Source organism: Polypterus senegalus, chromosome 3 (assembly GCF_016835505.1).
Source record: "Polypterus senegalus isolate Bchr_013 chromosome 3, ASM1683550v1, whole genome shotgun sequence".
Classification (NCBI taxonomy): domain Eukaryota; kingdom Metazoa; phylum Chordata; class Cladistia; order Polypteriformes; family Polypteridae; genus Polypterus; species Polypterus senegalus.
The window spans coordinates 110,353,721-110,373,623 of NC_053156.1; the positions used below are offsets into that span (position 1 = coordinate 110,353,721).

At 37.6% G+C, this 19,903-nt stretch overlaps 1 protein-coding gene across 3 annotated transcripts in view; it reads right to left on the bottom strand.

Moving 5' to 3' along the window:
* esr1 (estrogen receptor 1) overlaps positions 1-19,903 on the bottom strand; it is a 286,150-nt gene that overhangs the window by 200,217 nt on the left and 66,030 nt on the right. For all 3 annotated transcript variants that reach the window (XM_039747800.1, XM_039747799.1, XM_039747798.1), the window contains one exon: positions 15,954-16,132. In XM_039747800.1, the coding sequence (XP_039603734.1) occupies positions 15,954-16,125 (172 nt within the window). In that variant the 5' untranslated portion in view covers positions 16,126-16,132. The remainder of the gene's footprint in view (positions 1-15,953; positions 16,133-19,903) is intronic.

Here is a 19,903-nt window from a genome sequence, read left to right on the forward strand (position 1 = left end):
GATTGGTCAATGGAGACAATATGTTGCTTCTGAAAGGAGCTATTTTGAGGGAGATAGGTCAAACACATCATCCTCTTTGCAATGAAATTCTCCTTTATATCAATGTCATCCATCCATCTATCCATTTTCCAACCCGCTGAATCCGAACACAGGGTCACGGGGGTCTGCTGGAGCCAATCCCAGCCAACACAGGGCACAAGGCAGGAACCAATCCTGGGCAGGGTGCCAACCCACCGCAGATCAATGTCATTCATATCACAATGGACCTCACATTCTATCCCCAGTTATTATCCCCAACTGGATCATCATTTTATAGGTTAATAAATTTTGCTTACATGCCAATAATGAAATGAGAAGAGACTATAGTTATAATTAGCACTTGATGTTTACATATCGCCTTCCCCACAAACACTGCATACATGGTGGGAATCAGTCCTGGAGAGAATGCCCATCCATAATAGGGTACACATACACTGGGTTAATGTTTTCAGGTTGTGGGTTGCAAACATGAGTACCCTGACAAAAACCAACACAGAGATGTGGAGGATTATCCAAACACTGTATCCAGGTCACAATTGAATCCCAAGAGCTCTGAGGCAGCACTACCCACCCACCATTCTGACTTTTATGTGGGCAGATAACTAAAAATGTTCTATAGGGGTGCACAATTTTTAGGCATCTGTATATCTGCCCAAAGTTCATTCACCTACCTAGTGCTTTTCAAAAATAATATGCAGTATGTTCATATTGGGAGCGCTGAATTTTTATGCAAGGATGAAAGAACATTTTGATGTATTTATTTTTAAACTGAATTGCTCATTTTAAGCAAAGGTAATGTATTCCTAAGCACATTGGATTTTTTTTTTGTGTTCATACTTCTACCTTCTTTGCTGAGCCAAATAATAAGATGAATGTTTACTCTGTAGATTTATGGTACATTCCACATCAGAACATTAGTCATTTAATTTTACAGAGGAATTTCAAACTCACCAATCATAGCTGTTGCTATAGAAATTGATAAAAACAGCTGCGAGTACAGAGAGGCAGATAACTTTTAATGTTCATAAGGTAAAATAGAAATGGCAAACAGTTGGCTTGCCAGACTGAAATCATGTATTGTAAAATCCTATCAAGGCACTGCTGGCATATACTGAATGCTTATGAATAAAGTCATCCTGCTGGAAAAGCATTTATGGGCCTAAAAACAAGGGTGTGAGTCAAGGGGACATAAATTGAAAGCTTTCCTTTAGTACATACTTTCTTCATAAAATAACATCCAACCATTAATTATTTTAGTCTTTCTCAGTGTAATGGAGAGCCATGGTCACAATTTCTCTTTCAAGGAACCAGATAAAATTACTTTTAATTAAAAATAACCAGGGGGCTTCACCCCCTGCTCACTTCCCTCGACAACCCTCACAACCAGCCTGCACTACGTGCTGTTGTGAAAAGGGGGGCTGTACGCACCCCAAGGTGACACAGTTGCTCCTCTGAAACCTACTCCTAAATGGCAATACAATGGGAAACAAATACAGTTTTTTGTTTTTTTACCTCCTCTTTGCTTAATCAGCTGCTGGCTTGCTGCTGCTACTGTGCACAAATGAGAAATGATTGAACTGTGTGTGTGGTTGTAAATGTTTTAGATCTGGGCGTGACTTTTCCAAAACTCTTTGCATAAAGTCTTGTCTCACAGAACTTTAAATTTTCTCTCGCGGAACGTTTAAGTATCTCTCTTCAAAAGATCACATTTCATCTTCCAATATTTTTTTATAATAGAGAGATAATGAAAACTGCTGTTCAGGCTGTTCAGTGCTGTTCATTTTTGTTCACCTACTATGTCCCAGATGATATCAAATCGAAATGTATAGTTCCCTAAGGTTCTAATGTTTCCCTCATTCCTAGGTAGCTGTTTATATATATTTTTACAATTCTTTGTATATTAGATATCTCTGTAGCAAATGTGCACAATTGGTACTACCTGTATGTACTGTAGCATCCAGCAGATCAGTAGGTCCTGTATTAAAGTAATGGCTGGCATCAGTAAATTTATTTCACTTAAAATTTTAAATAATAGAGGAAAGGTACTGCAAAAAATAAATGCATCAACAGGTCTTCACTTAGGATCTGAATTGTTAAGGATTAGTAGAGTACAATTTTTAAATTTATACACACACACACACACTTTTATATGCAGACATGGGCTATTATTCAGTAACCCTGCATATATCAAAAGCTGGCCTGGATTCAGTGCTAGAATTGGAATAGAATTATATTCAGTGACAGATTTCAGGGCTGATGAATGGACCAATGCCTACGATGCCATTCAGGGCACATCAAATTAATAACTACGATGCAGAATTTGTTGAAATTAAAAAAGCACAATTTGGATACTATGATTTTTTGTTTTTATTCTGGGTTAAACAGTAGCAGGGTGGTAAGTAATGCTACACATCTCATGGGCCATGACTTCAACTTCTGGATGCACTCTTTACAAAATGCATACATTTTTTGTGTCTGTTGGGGTTTCTCAGTTTTCATCCTACACCTTAAAGATACATATGTAATTTGTGAATAATTATGATATTCTAGTGCAATACATATTGTAGAGGCAGCAGAGATGTTCCATGGGTAACACTGTCCACTGTCAGCTCATTACTTTGAGACATTTAAAAAAATTTAGAATGTCACCAGAATCAATTCATCTGTTGTGCTGGAAGTGTGTTGACACACTTCATTACAGTTTATTATGGTGATATATTTTCTGGTAGAAAGATTCTAAAATCACTGCTTGTGATCTCTGCTAAGATCATCAATAATTATCATCAGTTTGCTAGCAGTCAGAATGGGCTTCACTCATTTAGATAGATAGATAGATTGACTGAACGTCCTCAGTGTTATTGGGTCAGAGAAAATATGCACAACATTGTTCATAATGGCACTCAGTTTTGTTTTAATCCTCTCCTTCACTATGACCTTCAGGGGGTCCAGAGTGCATCCCAAGACTAAGCCTCCCTTTTAGTTAACTTGTTGATTTTGTGGGCCTCTCTTGAAGTGATGTTACCAGACCAGCACACTCCAATAATCCATCCATCCATCCTCTTCTGCTTATGCGAGGTCGGGTTGTGAGGGCAGCAGCTTGAGCAGAGATGCCCAGACTTCCCTCTCCCTGGCGACTTCTAGCTCTTCCATGGGAATCCCAAGGCATTCCCAGGCCAGCCAGGAGATAGTCCCTCCAGTGTGTTCTGGGTCTTCCCCGGGGCCTCCTCCCGTTTGGATGTGCCTGGAACACCTCACCAGGGAGGCGTCCAGGAGGCATTCTGATCAGATGCCCGAGCCACCTCATCTGACTCCTCTCTCGATGCGGAGGAGCAGTGGCTGTACTCTGAGCCCCTCCCGGATGACTGAGTTTCTCACCCTATCTTTAAGAGAAAGCCCTGACACCCTGCGAAGAAAACTCATTTCAGCCGCTTGTACTCGCGATCTCATTCTTTTGGTCAATACCCATCGCTGATGTTAATAGGTGAGGGTAGGAACATAGATCGACTGGTAAATTGAGAGCTTTGCCTTACGGCTCAGCTCCTTTTTCACCACGACAGACCGATGCAGAGCCCGCATCACTGCGGATGCCTCACCAATCTGCCTGTCAATCTCACACTCCATTCTTCCCTCACTCGTGAACAAGACGCCGAGATACTTGAACTCCTCCACTTGGGCAGGATCTTGCTCCCAACCCTGAGAGGGAACTCCACCCTTTTCCAGCTGAGGACCAAGGTCTCAGATTTGGAGGTGCTGATTCCCATTCCAGCCGCTTCACACTCAGCTGTGAACCGATTCAGAGAGAGCTGAAGATCACGGCCTAATGAAGCAAACAGGACAACATCATCTGCAAAAAGCAGTGACCCAATCCTGAGTCCACCAAACCAGACCCCCTCAACACCCTGGCTGTGCCTAGAAATTCTGTCCATAAAAGTTATGAACAGAATTGATGACAAAGGGCAGCCCTGGCGGACACCAACTCTCTCTGGAAACAGGTTCAACTTACTGCCGGCAATGCGGACCAAGCTCTGACACAGGTTGTACAGGGACTGAACAGCACCCCATAATCCCGGAGCACCCCCTACAGGATTCCCTGAGTGACACAGTCGAACTCCTTTTCCAAGTCCACAAAACACATGTAGACTGCTTGGGCAAACTCCCATGCACCCTCCAGGACCCGGCTAAGGGTGTGGAGCTGGTCCACTGTTCTGCGACCAGGACGAAAACCACACTGTTCCTCCTGAATCTGAAGCCCAGCACACTGCAGTGTAAAAAAATCACACTGGCCATCACAGAGTTATAGAAGACAAGAAGGATGTCACTTTCCACATTAAAGGAACACATCTCTTAAGAAAAAACAGTCTGCTCTGCCTTGTCTTATATAGCTCCTCTGTGCTCCGAGACCAGCCCAACCTGCTATTAATGTGGACCTTGAAGTACTTATAGCAGTGCAGCACCTCTGCATCAATTCCTTGAATAGTGAACAGACATTAAAGCTCTTTGGTGCTGTTAAAGTCAATAACTAGTTCCTTGATTTTGCGGACGTTTAATTGCAGACAATTCTCTTTGCACCAAGAGACAAAGTTCTCCATCTGACTCCTGTTACTCTTATTGATGCACCACATACGTGTAGAATCATTTGAGAATTTTTGCAGATGACATGAGCTGGTGTTACTGTATATTCATAGTGTGAGGTGTACAGAGTGAAGAGAAAAGAAGCAAGCCTGTTCTTTGTGGTGCTCCAGTGTTGCTCACATCCATATCAGAAACACGGTCCTTGAGTCTCACAAACTGCTGTCTCCCCGACAAATAGTCCATTATCCAGGACACCACAGACTCAACCATCTGCTTATCTTTGAGTTTATGCTGAGTTAACGCTGGCGCTGGAGGAAATCAAAAAATAAAAAAATCCTCACGGTGCTGCCAGCTTTGTCCAGGTGACAATAAGCCTTGTTGAGCAGATAATTGCATCCTCCACTGCAGTCTTTGTCCAATAAGACAACTGTACTGATTCCAGGTGGTTAAAAACAAGAGGACACATACAGTAAGTGCCCCTGGTCTGTAGGTATTAAGTGAAGAGAGTGGTACCTGCCTTCTACAGAACAGGAAAAATGCTGGATGTTTTTTTCACAGCAGTGGTACTTCCTGAAATCATAGGGACAAACAGAATAGGTGACAGAGGATGCCACAAAGTTGGTCAGGAAAGGTTTAAGAACTTGAGGACTGATTGCATCTGGGCTTGCAGCTTTTGCTGCGTGTTGCTTTCTCAGTTGTCTCCTTACTTGTTCTTCAGTTATGGACAGTCCGTACTGATGGTGAGGTGGACTTGTCACTTGCCATTCCAGTTGACATGGTGGGAGTTGTTGGTGTAATAGGGATAATGTATGGACACTGGTTATTGGAAGAAGGTGGTAGTGGGAAGGAATATCTATTACATATTTGGTTCAGGGAATTAGTTTTGAACACATTCCCTTCTACCACCTGAGCTGTGGATTGCTTAAGATAAATAATTATGCCCAGTCCATTCCATACATCCTTCATGCTATTATATAAAATATAAAACCAAAGTACAGTAGCACTTAGGTAGTGACACATTTCTCTGGAGATCTGTTATGGAATAATGTTGTAGTCCAGCCCTTCCGTTGTTATAAAGTTTTTGAATCCATTGATAGCATTTGGGACTTGCAGAGATCTTTACATTAACAATGAATTTGCATACTTTGACTAACTCAGTTGTAAACAAGTAACTTTTTAATGCACTTTCTATTTAAAAGTCAGAAACGTTGTTAAAATGAATCTTCCCTAATCATCCATCTATATTCAAATATTGTAGGTAGTAATAAGGTGAATATTAATAGCATTTCTTCACTTTATCAATGATTGTCATTATGTTCACAATTAGATTATCTTAGACAACACTGGAAAAGAAACCCATTTTTTAAAATACTTTAGTCAAGGAATGGAAGTCCCTTATTCTTAACATTAATTTGTCACCAATTTGTACAAAACACACTGCAATTCATCTTAAAATTTTACATCAGATACTTCTCACCAGATTAAAATAATCTACAATATACAGACGCTGCCATGAAAAATGTGTAATATGACCTCTGTTCACTGTATTTCACATGCGAGGTAATGTGTTATATGCTTGGCTAACAATAATGATCAAAAGGTGGAGTTCATCATGCATCACTTTTTAATGATACAATTGCTTCATTTAATCTGTAACTGTATGTGTTTAAAGGGAATTTTATAGCTATTAGATCACTTGTTAGGTTAATGTGCAAAAAGTCTCTGGGTGTATATTCTGACTAAATTGAGTTTATATACAGTACTTTGTAATAAGTTAAAATGCTTTACACTTTCTCTGAACACTTTCATTTGTTATCACAGTGGAAAAACATTTACTTTTTAGAAACCTCTTATTAGGAAGAATAATATGGAATTGCTAATTTAAAAAAAATGAAAATGATTTAATTCAGATTGTGAACAATATCATGTAGCGCCAGCCTTGCTATGTTTTGGGACTGCCCAAAGTTAAGACCTTTTTCAGCAAAATATTTACCTTTCTATGAGGCAGAATTGGATTTACAGTACAATCATTCCAGATCATCTTACGGCAGCATTTGGAGTAAAATCAGATGAGATTAGCCTATCTAGTGATAAACTAATTGTGATTTTCTACAAAATATTGTTAGTATTGTGAGCTAATTTTACTCATCTGAAAGAATTCTAATTCATCCTCCATAACTCAATGGGAAAATTATATTTTCTATTGCCTAATTTTAGAGAAGGTCTATTTTTGCATAGTACATGCAGGGCCTCTTTAAAATCTGGCAAAATTCATTAATGTTATTTTGAAACAAGTCTTCTGGGCTCCTGTATTAGACTCGTGTTATTTTAATCAATATGATGGGCTTCTTATTATTTACTAGCTGTCTGTCTTGGGCCAGGAAGAGGTTTTGGTGTTGTTTAAGATAAATTTTAATCTTAGCCCTTACTAGATTTACTGGATTGATTGCACTTTAAACTGAATTTTTATCTTTTGTTTATAGCAATGTGTGTTTGATTTCTTCTAACCTGATGCAACTTGTCCACCATCAGTTCATTCTACCTTTCATGTGACAGATAAACTAACAGATTTCATAAAATTATTAAAGTTATAAGATGCACATTGACCATAAATATTCAAGGTCAGGGGTTCAGTGCAGGAAACAGCCCTGGACAGGGTGCCAGTTAATTGTAGGGAATTGTAGGGACTAAACACTCCGGTTCAGTGCATTGTTGACACCAAGCAGGATGAATCAGGGATTCATTGTATGTTTACTGTGTATACTAGTCCTCCAATCAGAATGTCTATTTAAATTTTCTTAAATTTTCACCACACATGTTTAGTTAGAAAGGCAAGGTGCCTTTTCTGTAGCTAGCAGGACAGCTTGGTATTTAGAGAAATGTGCAGAAGGAGCAAAAGTGCCAAGTTTCATATTATAAATTTGTATTGTTTTAATGCTTATTTTGAGTATTACTGTTTTAAATTTGAAACTTTTATTTTTGTCCCATGTTCAGAGAATACACTGTATCACAAAGCCTGTATAGTAATACTAATTATGTGTGAATTAAGTGTATTGTGTATTTCTCATTCCTAGTAAGGATCTATGGGGCTAAAGAGGGTTGTGTGTCTCAGGTGGCAATATCTAACACATCAGCCCTAATAAACATTATGAAGCAAATGAAGCAGCTGAATAAAATATTCAGTGTAAACCTTTAAAAACATTTGTCCCACATCAAAACCATTGTGTGATCTAATAAATCCGTTTTTCTGAAGCAGCAATATCTTAGTCACAGAGTAATGAATGTGAAGAAGAACAAAATATTTGTTAACAGATATCAAACGCAATCAGAACTTCTCAGTCACAATCACAGGCAATAATTACATGACACTCAGTTGTACTCCAATGTAATAAACTAAACTAGCTAAACGCTTTTAAACTCATTTGTCTCTACATTTACATGAATTTCAAAATGAATAAACTCATTAGCAAAATTAGGCCTCCTACAGTTACAGATTGCAGACTACTTAGTATAGGCAAATATTGTCCTCTCCAAGGACAACATTGCTACTGAGTAATATTTTCAACATGAACACTTCTTAGACTAGGAAACAATGCCTTTATTATGTAACTTTGTATTACCAGACACTTTTTCAATATGAGTTTTTTTCCCTATTATATTTATTTCCAATATGGTTCAGCACAGTGGTGCTGTTGTTAACACTGATGCCACACACTTCAAGGCATCAGGGGTTCAGTTCACGATTAAGCCATTATATGTTGTACTCTAAGTGAAATACGCACATTCTGAATGGATATTGGTTTCCACATTCTACATTAATAGTCACATCAACAGTAAATTAGGTGTATCCTTTGATAAACTGATATTCTGTCCACTGTTAGGTGCTTCGTTTTGCCTGATACAAAACAGATAATCCTTTATTAAAAGAAGTTGAGGCAATGGATCTAACCATATAAATGTATTGGAAATCACTACTGGTGCACAGCATGAAATCATTTAATTTAACGTATTACATTTTTATTATACAATATTGTACTGTGAAAAATGAGTAAGGATTTAGCTCTGCAACACATGTGCATCCAGGAAACTCAAGTAGATCTGTTGATGCCACTCCAAGGCACAGTTACTAATAATGCCTCCTACTTTTTCTGAAGCTCTGAGCAGCAGTCCCCAGGAGAGGAAGTCTAGTCCCAACCCCAGTGAGTGATCTAAGCCCCCACAGACTGAAGGAATATATAAACGAACAGTCCAACAAGGATAGCGTCTTTCAAACAAAGAAGGTAAAGGAGGCAGAGCTCCCTCACACCAATGTATTTAGTTAAAGTGTAAGCGGAACTTGCTTTTGTTTCAGTTTGTTTATTTCTTTAGAACAAAATCTTTTAGTGGATATATAATGGCTGAAAAGATGATATATAGAGAGCCATTCATACATTTTCAAACCCATTTTACCCTACTTTAGGGTCATGGATTACATACAAATCATAAACATTCACCTATGTAAAATGTTTACATAACCATGTACAGTTATATGAAAAAGTTTGGGAACTCCTCTTAATTCTTTGGATTTTTGTTTGTCATTGGCTGAGCTTTCAAAGTAGCAACTTCCTTTTAATATGTGACATGCCTTATGGAAACAGTAGTATTTCAGCAGTGACATTAAGTTTATTGAATTAACAGAAAATATGCAATATGTATCATAACAAAATTAGACAGGTGCATAAATTTGGGCACCCCAACAGAGACGTTACATCAATACTTGGTTGAGCCTCCTTTTGCAAATATAACAGCCTCTAGACACCTCCTATAGCCTTTGATGAGTGTCTGGGTTCTGGATGGAGGTATTTTTGACCAGTCTTCCATACAAAATCTCTCCAGTTCAGTTCAATTTGATGGCTGCCGAGCATGGACAGCCTGCTTCAAATCATCCCATAGATTTTCAATGATATTCAAGTCAGGGGACTGTGACAGCCATTCCAGAACATGGTACTTCTCCCTCTGCATGAATGCCTAGATTTCTAACTGTGTTTTGGGTCATTGTCTTGTTGGAATATCCAACCCCTGCGTAACTTCAACTTTGTGACTGATGCTTGAACATTATCCTGAAGAATTTGTTGATATTGGGTTGAATTCATCTGACCCTCGACTTTAACAAGGGCCCCAGTCCCTGAACTAGCCACACAGCCCCACAGCATGATGAAACCTCCACCAAATTTGACAGTAGGTAGCAGTTGTTTTTCTTGGAATGCGGTGGTGTTCTGCCATGCAAAGTACTTTTTGTTCTGAGCATATAACTCAATTTTTGTCTCATCAGTCCAAAGCACTTTGTTTCAAAATGAATCTGGCTTGTCTAAATGAGCATTTGCATACAACAAGCGACTCTGTTTGTGGTGTGGGCTTCTTTCTCATCACCCTGCCATACAGATGTTCTTTGTGCAAATTGTGCTGAATTGTAAAACGATGTACAGATACAACATCTGCAGCAAGATGTTCGTGCAGGTCTTTGGAGGTGATCTGTGGGTTGTCTGTAACCATTCTCACAATCCTGCGCATATGACACTCCTGTATTTTTCTTAGCCTGCCAGACCTGAGTTGGTTTAACAGCAACTGTGCCTGTGGCCTTCTATTTCCTGATTACATTCCTTACAGTTGAAAATGACAGTTTAAACCTCTGAGATAGCTTTTTGTAGCCTTCCCCTAAACCTTGATATAAAACAATCTTTGTTTTCAAATCATTTGAGAGTTGCTTTGAGGATCCCATGCTGTCACTCTTCAGAGGAGAGTCAAAGGGAAGCACAACTTGCAATTGACCACCTTAAATACCTCCACTCATGATTGGACACACCTGTCTATGAAGTTCAAGGCTTAACGAGCGAATCCAACCAATTTGGTGTTGCAAGTAATCCGTATTGAGCAGTTACATGCATTCAAATCAGCAAAATTACAAGGGGACCCACATTTTGCACAGCCAGTTTTTCACATTTGATTTAATTTGATACAACGAAATACTGCTTCACTAAAAATCTTTGTTCGAAAAACACCCTAGTACTCAGATGTTCCTAGGAAATGAAAGACATACCACTGTTATCTTTTTTGTTGAAAGTAGAGTAAATTATTATACAGGCTGAGAGGGGTTCCCAAACTTTTTCATATAACTGTATATATGGTCAGATAAACTAACTTTGTTAACAGATTGATATATCCATTAGCAACAGAACTAACATTTTATAAATTCCACATATTTAAGTAATGGCTGCTAAATCATATTAACAGTGTGTGTCTCTTTTACACTAACCTGCCAAGAAACATTTAGACCTCAACATCTTAGGATGCAAGCCATAAAAAAAAACAAAAGCATTAGCCCTAAAATGCACGGCATGCAGACAGTTACCACAAAAAACTTGGCAAGATGGACAGGTCCAGGATTTTCAAAGAAAATAGTAAAGAATCTAAGCACAATTTGCAAATACTGATGTATCAATGAGCATATTATGAAAGCAATAAAGAAAAACAACAAAACAAGCAAACATCATATTTTATCCTTATCTTATTATATGTTTAACATGTGTTAACTCGATCAGAGTGGAATTTCAGCAACTCAAAGCAAAATCAGCTTTTCAATTTCTACATTCCACTTCAGATTCAGAATTGTAGAGTGTCAACTTTTTACACACTGGTAAATTTCACTTCAAACTAATTTTTAAATTAGGCAAAAAAAAAAGTTACAAAAAATTATTTTGGTTCTATTAACTACATTTTTTTCCATTATATGGTCAAAGGAATCTATTGTCTATCACTGTGGCAAAGGATCCATGTTGGGGATTAGACCTGAAATGGCTGCCCATCATGATATAAATACTAATCATATGGTGTTTTCAACATTAAAATTATACAATGTGACACAAAAAAAAAAAATGATTAAAATTTCCTGCTTTACAATGAAGTGCGCTACAACTAAGAAATAGCATCTGTGAGAGCAAGCTTATATGAAACAGAATAATAATGACAAGCAAGTTTACAATATTCTTGAATGTGGATCAAATGCCACGAATCAGAAATGTTACATTTCCACTTTAATAAAAAGATGAGTGTCTATGTGTCCATTTGGTTGCTATGTCTTTATTATTCCAACAGATGGCATGTCACAGACATATGTAGTAATAAAATGTATTGCATTTGTCATTCATCACAACATTAACATTGCTTCTACAAATCCCATACAAATTGACAAGTAACAGAGATATATGCATTGAATTTATCAATCCAACAGATGGCACATCATATACATTTATAGTAATGCATTTTAGTATTACAAATATTTTAGATAAGCAATCTGTTGGAGTGACAAATGTAATGCATTGCATTGTTGCTTGCATTATAAAATACATTCCAATAGATAGTGCATTGCAAACATTAAATCTAAGATCTACATTGATTACTTAGATTTCAACCCATCTGAGAGGAGTAGTACAGCATGTACACTATAATCTGATGTGCCTTGAGTCTCAGTAAGACAAATGGCTTTACAAATACAGTGTAGCACATTTTATGCAATAGGTTCCTCTTCAGGAGGTTGTCAAATCAAAGAAATGGTCAATCAAAAAAAACTGATACAGTTAAAATATGATCTTCTTCAGTCTATCCTTGAAAGGTCTCTTACTGTTGAAGATCAACTTAGTGATAATTTAAAATTAAAACTTACATTTCTCTGTAATTCAGTGTAACTCAGTATATTTGCACCATTCCATTTTCTTGTCTCTCCCTCTAGTATTAATATTATTCTTATAATATGTCTTGTTCTTCAGCCAAGTGGTACAATCATGTCAATGATGTCAATCATAAAGAATCCACTGCATCCACTGAACAGGATCATCTCCAGACAGAGGAGTAGCTTCAGTGATAGACTGAGGAGATCAATCCTCCTCCACACTATGCGACTCTTCAATTCCACGCGGGGAGTAAATGCTAACATTACTCAAAGTTATTGTCTGCTTTTACATGCATTTTTATTACTCTTTAATTGAATATTGTATTTTTTTTTGTATTAGTATACTGCTGCTGGATTATGTGAATTTCCCCTTGGGATTAATAAAGTATCTATCTATCTATCTATCTATCTATCTATCTATCTATCTATCTACAAGCTGTCATACTGAGCAGCTAACGTACTGCAACATATACTTCCACTGCCTATTCAGGTATTTGACTCTTTGGGTTCACCAGTAATGATTTCACCAAGAAAAAGTTATATTAAAAAGAAATAGATATATGTATGTACATACGGCATTATATAAGAGTAATTAACTGTAAAATATATGGACATGAATCAACAATACATATCAAAATATGGAATTTTTTAAACCCACAGACATTTCTATATTTGGGGCAAGTTATTAGAAACAACACTGATATAAGTTAATACGTCTATGTGTTTGTATGTGACAGGTGTCGATTAATGAGTGAAGTGGTTGTACTCGAAAATAATCATAACCTGTTCACTTCTGATGGCGAATTGCTATCACATCATGAAAATGTTCCTGGAAATTCACTCTGCGGCTTTGAGTTCTTCTTGTTCTTTTTACCTGGAAATTTACCCTGCCGTCCTTCTCTTGTTCTTTTTATTGGTGGCTGGCAAACCAACTGCAAAGGTGCATTAACACCACCCACTGAACTAGAACGTGAACAGGCAGGATTGTGAACCCAATACCTACCATGCAATACCTACACAATTAAATTACCACCCAACCGTTCTAGATTACATTGTTATATAACCCAATAAGCGTCAAGTACTTTAATAGTTTTTTATAATTCCTCAACATTGACCATATCCAACTAACGTTTCATTGCCCTGCAGCTGGTTTAGATGAATAATTTTTTTCCCAGCATCCTATGATCCTTTGTGAGATGAGCATGACATCATAGAGCTGTAGCAGTCATGCACAAAACTTTCAAACATGAATAGTGTAGGATCATTTCTGAACTGTTTTGGGGGCATGATGTCACCCTTTTTGTATTCCACCCTTTGACGCCACATGTGTTAAAAAAAAACTAACTAAAAAATAACTTTTGAGGGGTACATTAGCTGACCATAATGAGAATATTATGAGTACTGGCACTGGATACATAACACTGATCTCTAATAACATTATTCGCTGATGAATAATTAGCCACGTGTCCAGCTGTGATTCAAAAGAAGCTTTAAAGGAGCCAGAAAGAGATAGAAAATACATGCAATCCTGTGAAATAATAATAACGAAAGATGCAAGGCATTTCCTTCTTCTTTATGGAATAAGAAAGTTTAAAGAATCTTCACAGAGATCGGAAACAAAAAGATGTTCCAGCATCAGCTGGAGCCACAACTTAAAATAAAATAACAAGCCAGTGCCTTGCTGCTGCTTCATCGCATGGCTAATGTGTTCCCCATCATTGGAACTCGGTGAACACAATGACAGTTACATTTTTTTACATATTGCAAATTTGTGGTCATTTGTTGTTTTCTGTTTGTGATTATTGTTTCTTCTGCATCTGTTGTTGTTTGAGGCTTGGTGGCACAGTAGTGAGCACTGCTGCCTCACAGCCCTGATCACAGTTTGGGCCACAGTAATTAGTCCAGCACAGTTGATGGATGCTCCCCTAGCCCTCGTATAATTAAAACACTATAGCACCATTATTACTGTATAAACTAAAAGCTAGTTCAGTTCCTCCATCTCCATTGACTTCAATGCAGTTCACAAAGTTGGGTGAAGCAATGTTTGCTCATCACAAGATCGCAACACAGCCATTTTAATTGTCACTGTTCTGCGAGAAGAGTGATGCCCTTGAACCACTTTAATATGACAGTTTGTGACAAGAGAGATTACTATGTTAAACCTCATCTAAGTTTTCCTCGGCCAAATACCGGTATAACTATCCTTTTTTTCTGGCAAAGTTTGGACATTCCCATATCTGGAGCACAAATGATATAATGATGTTTAATGGGCACTCATTGATTAAATCACGTCGAGACACTTTAAAAGAGACTCGTATATTAAAATGCGAATGTAGTCCAGCACAATGCAAGTGCACTTTTCACTAGTAAAGCTATGCAGCACAGGACTTTATTTAACAGATACTCTATTGATGAAAATAGCAACAAAGTAAAATGTGCTATGTGCCATTTTTCAAATAAAGATTATATGGCCATCCTTGTTAGTGATATCCAAAACCATAAAACTGAAAGAAGGTGTCTTTTCCTTTTAGCATAACTGCAAAGTGGAAGATTAGCTAATGAATTTCGCGAGTGTACTATCATTTGAACTAATCAAAAAAATTATCTACAATTTAACTTAGGAATTCCCCTTGTCAAAAACATGATAATAAAAATTGTTGCAATGTTTAACTCTCTACTGTGTCCTTAAAATATTGCTGTTTGTTCTGTGCAGTACAGTAATAACCCCGTGTGCTAGGTTTACCAGTGGATTAGACTTGGATATTCGAGTTTGGCCAGGCAAAATTCTTCTTATTATAACAAGGGCATCTATCTTGTCAAAAAACAATGACAATTACAGTGGCCCGATTTGCCAGGTTTGCCTGCAATAGCACCCATATGAGGGTGGGCAAAATTTACATGCAATCAATTTGTGGAATATGAATGGCTCTCATAAGTGGTGCAAATAAAAAGCTAGCTAATAGCAGTGAGTAGCTAGCTTATTAATGCAATTACATTTTACTATAGTTAAGTGGCAGTGGTTATTGCTGCTGCTTTGCAGATCCATCCATCCATCCATCCATTATCCAGCCCGCTATATCCTAACTATAGGGTCACGGGGGTCTGCTGGAGCCAATCCTAGCCAACTCAGGGTGCAAGGCAGGAAACAAACCCCAAACAAACGCCAGCCCACCTCACAGATCCAACAACCTGAGTTTGAATATATACTTTTATAAACTCTTAAGTAGTATGTTCTATTAACAGTACATGATAATATCTGAAAGTATCAGGTACACACCAGATTAATTCCCAGGAAAAAAAAAAATACACTCTATCCCCTCTGATGAAAAAATAAATTGTCTTTCCATAATGGCTTGTGTTTTATTATAGGCAATTTAAAAACACCAGAATATAAGTTTATCACAGCTGTCACTCAGAGTGAAGGCTAGTGCTAATCATGCTTGTAAGGGATTTAACTTGTGCCCCGGGGAAAAGAATCGAGTGCCAGCCATTGTTCTGTAGCCAACAAGCAACCGATATTACTGCTGTGCCTGTGTTCTGCTACTGCTTTCTGTTAGCACCATTCAGACATACTGGAAAAATTATACTTTAGTAATATTACATTTGCCAAAGTGAAGAATTTAAAAACAGACTTTACCTTGGATGCTTCTTTTAAAAAAGGCCTTACATCCTTCACAAGACCAGACTCCATAATGGTAGCCAGAAGCATAGTCACTACACACAGCGCAGTACCGTGTCTCCTTGCTAGTCTCGGACAGCGCTGCTGATGAAACATTTTTCTCCTGGGGGCCCTGGTATCTGCTTCCCATATGTGGTCTGCAATATCACAAAAAAATCTGTCGGTTACAAATTTTATAAAATAAGTTTTAAGACTGACTTTCCAATTAATTATGTTAGGACCTGTCTAGCAATGTTACAGTATGCAAATCATTACCTTTAAAAATAAAGTCTGAACAAAAAACATTCGGAAAAAACAGTTTATCTTTGGCACATTAACAAAGCATTCAGTGAGCTAAGAAATAGGCTTGAGAACATTAGAAGAATCTTGATGAGAACAGGCTCTTCAATCTTATTCATTAATTCTCCCTAAAATAATGTCAGATTGAGTTTTTGAAGGTCCCCATAAATACTACTGTCTACCATACAACTTCTGTGTTTCCAATGAAATATTAGAAATATTTCTAAAGTCTATGTTATGTTTAAGCACAGGTTACGTCCTAGCTCAAGTTTTTTTTTTTTGTATGTTTATTCTTTGTTTGACTTTTTAAAAATATTGTTTTGTGTATTACGTTATTCATTCTGTTTTTGATTTTGTTCTATGTATTATTTATTTAGTATTACTTTTTGCTGTTTATTAATTGTTTTGCATTTTTGTGTTATAGTAATATAGGTGTCAGTTTCTTTTTGTTTTCTGCCCTATGCCCTTTGTGTAGAGTCGAAAGTTCCACAGCACAATAAATTCCCAAGCAGCTCAAAATATCCACTAGAAGGGGGAAGCTGTCATACCCTTGCTACTCAACAAAAATGGCAACAGAAATCTTTTTTTAAAAAACATTTATTTTACAAAAATGCTCTGTAATAATCAAAGCTCCCAAAGAACACAAAACGTAAATGCAAACAATGTCCTAAAACACAAATTAAAAGAATAGTCGAAAGACAGAACACAGTGGTCAAAAATCTAGTAAATCACAAATAGCACAACAACAACACTAACTAGAGAAACTCGCCACCACTTTGAGTACATTCAGAATGAATCATAAGGGACTGTGGGTTTTCCTCAGCTGTTATGATGCTAAGGTTCCTTGATGAAGATAGGCAGGTGGCCACACCCTCTTGAGGGACCACCCATAAAACACATGGAACATAAATGAAGATATATAGATACATAAAAATTAAATGTCAATAATATTAACATAAACAAAGGAATCAAAAAGGAATAAGAAATACATAAAAACAGCACTGAACCCCAGCCATGGGATAAACCCTGACAGAAATACAACATTAACTGTAGTACAGGGCCACCTCATAATGCGGTTTAAGTAGAAAAACTGAGGTATAAACCATAACTTTGCCTTTGTGGTTGTTGGTTTTCAATTTTTTAGTATTAATAGACTATTTTTTGGCTTCAACTTTGATTTTTCATTTACAATTAGGCTTTAATGATAAAAAGGACTGATAATCTATACTAATCTTTTTCCTCGTAATAGCCAACCCACGGAGTACGATACACCGCATAATCAGGCCGGTTTTTTAATGAAAATTAACATTTGAAAAATCTGTAATGTAATAAATCAGCAAGAAAAGCAACATTGTAACAATGCACTAGAATGAACCAATGCACAATCGTCCGTGACTGAAAACTGGCGGACCGCCATCGCTTATGTGCCCACTTCCAACTCGTCACTTAAGTCGTTGCTGTCTTTGCACAGTCCAGATGCACCTGTGACTCACGTAGACTTTCTGTGTTCATGCAGGAGCATCTAAGAAGATGCATGTTTGTGGCGGATGTGAATTGCTGTATGTAGCGTGTAAAACAGTCTGCTATGGTGCAGGCAGTCGTGCGTCGTAACCGAAAACTCGTTTTTTAAAGACTGCTTACTTCATTGTGTTTTAACCTCAGTTGTAAAGGATTGTTTTAAGGATCCCATGGGATACCCCTCGCAAACTGTTTTACACGCTACATATGGCGATTCACTTCCGCGAGAAACATGCCTCTATGAACAGTCAACGTGGCTCGGAGGTACATGAGGCCTCTACGACAGACGAATATAAATGACGCCGTTTTTTCAGTGTCGTCGCGTCTGAGTTGGTGGGCGTGGCTGTGCGAGTTGTCGTCGTATCCAATGGTCTTGGAGTTGGTGGGCGTGGCTCCTCCCTGCTTGCGCCATAGGTGTCTTACTTGTCGGCGGCTTAGTGAATCCATGCCCCTTCCGGCGTGCTTTCCATGGGTGTCTTGCGTTTAGGGAATTATATATATAGATTTTTTGATGTTTAATTTTCTAGTCATCCTCATTATTCAAAGTTTTCCTATTATTATAACAAAAGTAGCAAAACCTATTTTTGCTCCTTTTTTTCAATATGTCTTTACTTTGCAATTGTTTCAAATCCTGTTAATAAATATTTAAATATAAGGGAATTTGGTTTGGTTTGCCTTAGACCAGATATCTAATAATTTTCCTCTTCTCCATTTTGACATGTTTTGAAACTTTTACTGCCTTAACTTTATTTCTGGGCCTGTGCAGGCCAGAAGCCTGTCATTTAAGTTTGGGTAACACCTGCTCAGTGGGTCCAGACACATAAAAAGGGCAAATCTGGATTTTGGTTGCTTTTGAGGCCTACACAATGTTGTGTGGCAGAATTATTGCACTGTGCTCTTTAGACTAAAGAATTTATTTTACTTTAATAACAGAAATCCGCCCTACCAAGTCCCATCATAATTTTAAACAATTTAATCAAATTCTTTTTAATTTCCATTTGCTTAAGGTGAAAAAAGTTCAACACCTTCAGTCTCTCCTAATGTTGTGAGTTGCAAAAGCACATATGTCCAATAAATACTTCCAAAACTGCTCTCTTGGCAGGATTACTATCAAAGTCCAAACTAAAAACAAAAATGGCATTGAAGAATCTTTTTAAAAATAAAAGATTTATTTTTAACAAAAATTCTCTGTAGCACAAGAAGCTCCTTAGAGCACAAAATTAATTCCCTGAGAGGGCAAGTCAATCCACAGCAAACACAGGCCTAATACAGAATCCCAAGGCAAACTCAAAACAAAAAAACATGTGGTCAAAAATTCAGGAAACCGCAATAACCACAACAGAAACACAAGTAAACTCTTCACTTCCTAGCACATTTGAAATTGACCATCAGGAACTTTGGGAGACCTCGCCAGATTTATAGGACAGAGGGCAGTTCCTGGTGGTGATTGGGAGGTGACCCCCACCTTTTGGATGCCCACCCACAAAACACATGGCACATAACCAAGGCATTTTATATTCACAGACAAAAACAAAGAATAATGCACCTAATAAATAAAAGAAGAATTAACATAAAAAATGGCACAAATATGGATACAGCAGACAAGAAACACAACTTTAAACTTCAGCCTGGGGATAAACACTGGCTGAAACATGACATGACTCATAGCTCATACCTCTCAGTCCCAGAGTCAGCCTAATCATTCTTCCTTGGACTTTCTCTAGTGATGTTATGTCTTTTTTTTATAAAATATGGAGATCAAAACTGTATACGATATTCAAGATAACACTTCACTTAATTTAAGTTTAATCTCTATTGACTTATGTTCCTCATAAGATTTACTGTAAGTCAATGATGAATGCACATTACACATTTTGCAAAGAATTTGAAAAATAATGGTAAGAAATTCCAGTACAGTGGAACCTCGGTTCACGACCATAATTTGTTCCAAAACTCTGGTCGTAAACCGAGTTGGTCGTGAACCGAAGCAATTTCCACCATAGGATTGTATGTAAATACAATTAATCTGTTCCAGACCGTACGAACTGTACTGTGTGCCTCTCTCTCACACGCCTGTGTGTGTGTGCCTCTCTCGCACTTGTGTGTGTGTG